Consider the following 4,537-nt stretch of genomic DNA (forward strand, 5'->3'; position numbering starts at 1 on the left):
TTGTCTATTCATGCTTAGAGTTTAGAGGGTCCATAGCAATGGTTAGAGTGATACACATGTATAAATATACACAATACATTGAAGGATTTTTTTTTTTTTTTTCTTTGTTTACAGTAAAGACTATATTTGTGATTTGCTTTGCTTTGTTTCTTACTTTCTTTTAGTTTCCCCGGGATCTCTGTACAGAAGGAATATGTTGCTGTACTACATTTACAGAACTAGGGACTTCTGTTGGTTCTGTTTTTTTTATTGCCTTTTTATTAAAAATTTTCTTAATATGCTTCGGAAGAAATAGTTTTTCTTAACCTTTTAGGTTTCCATTGAAATAGAATTTGTTTTTTCTTTTTTACTTTTTTTTTGAGAAATACTGTCGTTTGTGTGGCTGCTTGAATGGTTGAATGTAAAGTAGTATAATGGCTAAAATTTCACCTTTTTTTCTTCAACGTTTTTGGATGTATTTATTTTCTCATTATCTATTTTTTCAAGGGAGGGATGGGGGTTGGGAGTCCTTTTGGATCTGGTTGTTTGCTTGTTCAAATATGAATCTATAAGATTGTTTGATTCAGGAATATTGCTTCACTGGATTTTTGGCGTCGGAAATGGAATTTGCTTGAACTTTGAAGCGAAACTTTATTTATTTATTTATTTTTAATGGAATATTGTGCTCTATAGTAGTACCACTTTTACTGGATTCAAACTGCTAAGACATGGTGTTCTTTTTCCCCTATAGCTGCTTCATGGTTATTTAGGATTTCTCCATAGAAAGCAGTCGATTTTTTGTGTTTGCGAAATAATTCATCTGTTAATAGTCTCACAATGTTGCTTTCTAGATTGTTGGATTCTCTGTGAGTTAAAGGGTCGCTGTGATGTGTAATTTTTAAGATAAGTCTGAGGATAGCTTGCTTGAAGTTAATGGCATTGCATTATTGCAAGTAATTGAATCAATTGGTTCTGTTTTTAAATGCAATTTCGATGTTCAATCTTTCTTGTAATGCTGGTTGTGAGAGTTTCCTGTAGTTTCTTGCCCGATAATATGCTCCGTCTTTGTACCACACCTTTGCTGTTCCTAAGCTTCGAAGATCTTATTTTAGGATTTTGCAGTCATGCTACAAGCTTGTTTTAACTATAATGGTGTGCCAAAGTCTTTAAAAATCCAGAATCGTGATCCGGATTAGTCCCGGGGAGTTGGTGGAAAATGGCTAAAATACACCCTAACCCTAGTTTTCGGACAGGATCAGTTCGATATTGATTGGCTGGAATTGGGATCTGCCCAAATCAGCCGATCAGATCTGATTTTTCAAACCCTGTGTACCAGTGAAAAGTTGGGTTAAGAAATATAAATGACAAAAATTTATAACTCTTACCTAAGGTTTTCAGTGAGATGAGATATTTGCCTCTTTGCTTCCTTTTCTTGTATTTCATACTTAAAATGTTATATGGACGTTACTGCTGTACTACTTTTCTAAATGGTTAGTGTTAAACCAACACATGCTTAATATGGCAACAAGGATCCTTGTTTTCGCAATATTGGTGCCAGTGAAAAAGTTAAGAATTATAAATGATACACATTTATAACTCTGATCTAAGATTGTCAATGTGATGATATGATGCCTCCTTAGAAGGTGGCCAGTTAGGTTTCTGAAGTGGAGATGAATTTTTTATTTTGCTTCCTTTTCTTGTATTTCATACTTAAATTGTCATATGGACATCATGATGCATTTGGGCTGGATTTAGGGTTACATATTTAGTTTGATTTCTTTGTTTATTTCATTTCTAGAATTAGAAACAAATCACATTAATTGGTAGTTGATATGTAGGAATTTTATTCTATTTAGGAAGTTGGGTTACTTGGGTAGATACATATAACTTATTTTGGTTTCTTAGAATAGTTGATTTCCATTTTTGTTGGGTTAGTTTTCCTTTCTATTGATGTAATTTGATGGAGAAAGACAAGAGTTTTGAGAATTGAAAGTTTGTTTTGGCTAAAGCTATGGTGGCCATGAGTTGGGTGACACTCCCTCCCCTTCCCTGACCTTCTTCTCTTCTTTCCCCTTTCCTTTCTTCTTCTTGGTTTCCTTGTTCTCTTTCTCTGTTTCTTTCCAGGCGGTACTTGCAGCCAGTGAAGGTGGTTCGATCTCCTTCGATTCTGCAGCTCCCAGTCTGGAACTTGGGGCATAAGCTCTCCTCCCTGGGCGATCTAAACCCTAAGTTCCATCTCAAGCTCCTGCAAGTCAGTGGACAGCAGATCTGAAACAAGAACTCAGATCTGAGTTTCTGCCATGCTCAGGTCGCAGGATTCTCCCGGAGAATGTTGCATCTTCTTCTGATCTGATAGTGGTTGGAAACAAGAGTGATTTGACTATTGATCTCTCTTCCAAAGTGTTGGTTCGATTGAATTCCTGGTGTGTAAATTCCATCCATCAAAACCAGCAAGGTTTCCGCCATGGAGAAGTTGTGAGGTTGATGGTAACCAAGTGTTGAACCCCACTTACGTCCTCGTTTGATTCTTATTTTACCCCTAAGCCGCTGTCCCTTGTTTTTTTTATAGTAAAACCCTTGTTTTAAAAACTTTACTTCAGTTTAACCCCTTCACCATATTAATTTCCAGAACTGATCTTTTCCTTTGGGATTAATTCCAGATCTGTCCCCATCCAGTTATTTCACTCTAAAAGGGTTCTAAATTGTTCTGGAAATTACAATATTGCCACTGGTTTGCTTAGGTTGAATTATTTATTCATTAGTGGGCCCATAAGCGATCCGATTTCAAATTTGGAACCCGGAGCCGCATCACTTCACTGCTGTATTAATTTTCTAAATGCATAGTGTTAATCCAAGGCATGCTTAATATGGCTATGGGCCTCATACCAGTCATGGGTGGGCCCATGTACGGATGAAACCAGAGCCTTTCTCATGTTATGCATATGTTGGCTAATGGCTAGCATTTCCCTAAGAGGAAAGTTGATGGGAGTTGACTCCATTTTGTGTGCTTCCTTCTTATAGGTAGGTAAGAAGTGCAAGTTAAAGTTATGCAGTGACAGCAGTGTATCTATGTTTACTGTATCTTTTTGCTAGAATGGGGGAAGGGCCAGATGAACTCCTGTTGATCATGACTACGTATTCTGTCACTTGTGAGTTGATAAAGGAATGGTTACTTGGAGTTTCGGGTGGATTGTAGAAGTTGAAATAATTTACTGCTTACCTTGCACATACTTTCAGATATGCTTTGCTTCCTTAATTATCATGCTTTTTGCTCAAATTTACTGGGCAATAGGATCTGTTGTTGATTTAAGAAGAGAGGGAAGGAGGTTTCCCAACTTTGTGGTTATTTGACCAGTATTGCATATGTGATGGCCTAATAATGAATAGGAAACATGTCTGTTCTATGTTATATCTCACTCATTTCTTCTGTAACCCACTTTTATCTTGTTTCAGGTAGGGTCTCTCTCAAATGATATGCATATGATCCAAAGTATACCCAGCTCGGACAAAAGGTTGGACCTATTTGTTCATACAGTGGTTCTGCATTATTGACTACCAAGATTGTCACTCAAGGGTCTTCTTTGCAGGTTTCCAATGGCGGAGCTTCACAGAGTGAAACAACCTGAACCTGAAAACAAGGATGCTAGTGACACAGAGGACGACGATGATGATGATGATGATGAAGATGTTAATGAGGACGACGATGACGGTGATGAGGTTTCAGGTGACGAGGGTAATGGTAATGATGAAGGAGACCCTGAAGATGATGCTGAGGCCAATGGTGCCGGAGGAAGTGATGATGAGGATGAGGATGACGAGGATGACGAAGGGGAAGAGAATGATGAGGATGATGATGAGGAGGATGAAGATGATGAGGAGGAGGATGATGAAGAGGAGCTACCCCAACCACCTTCTAAGAAGAGGAAGTGAGATTAACAATAGGTTCTTCTGTTTTTTGTCCTTATGGGTAGGTCATCAGTGTAGGAGGGGAGGATTCCAGTGTTGTCCATCTTCATAGGGTAGGAAAATATGCCATCCTTCTTGTGAAGGAACTTGTTTTTGGCCGTCTTATGTTACAATTTTCATAATCTTATATATTTGCCTCTAGTATGTACGCCTAAAAGAAATAATTGCCTCTTAATTTATATGGTATTGAGGGGATATCTGTTTATTGGGAGAGGGTTCTGTGAGCAAGCAGGGTACATACACCACCTCGCATTTGTTTTTGTATGAGGCCAAAGTTCTGTCCGAGAGCTGGCCTCCACAGATACGGGGTGTGCAATGACTGTCGTGCCTCTCCTGTGGGCGCCCTTGTGTTTGGGTGCAGGGGTTTCTCATAATACATGTGATGAGACAGTGTATACCTTGGGCTCAGAGATCCTTTTCTTCAATCTCATTTTCCTTCGGCAAGCTACTCATCCTTGCAATTCCTGGATTGAGAACGCCGCTGTAAATTCTTGCACATAGTGCTTTTTTATAATGGTTCTCGGTCTGCTAATTGTTCTCTCTGGTCATAGTTCTGACTTTAATCTTCAACTCTCCTCTGCGGATGGTAAGC

At 38.6% G+C, this 4,537-nt stretch overlaps 1 protein-coding gene across 1 annotated transcript in view; it reads left to right on the forward strand.

The window, feature by feature from the left end:
• Positions 1-4,102, forward strand: part of LOC122083412 (prostatic spermine-binding protein-like) — a 4,608-nt gene extending 506 nt beyond the window's left edge. Inside the window, exons 2-3 of the mRNA XM_042651213.1 lie at positions 3,433-3,491; positions 3,567-4,102. Of these exons, the coding sequence (XP_042507147.1) occupies positions 3,433-3,491; positions 3,567-3,909 (402 nt within the window). The 3' untranslated portion in view covers positions 3,910-4,102. The remainder of the gene's footprint in view (positions 1-3,432; positions 3,492-3,566) is intronic.
• The last annotated feature ends 435 nt before the right edge of the window (positions 4,103-4,537 follow it).

Source organism: Macadamia integrifolia, chromosome 7 (assembly GCF_013358625.1).
Source record: "Macadamia integrifolia cultivar HAES 741 chromosome 7, SCU_Mint_v3, whole genome shotgun sequence".
NCBI lineage: Eukaryota > Viridiplantae > Streptophyta > Magnoliopsida > Proteales > Proteaceae > Macadamia > Macadamia integrifolia.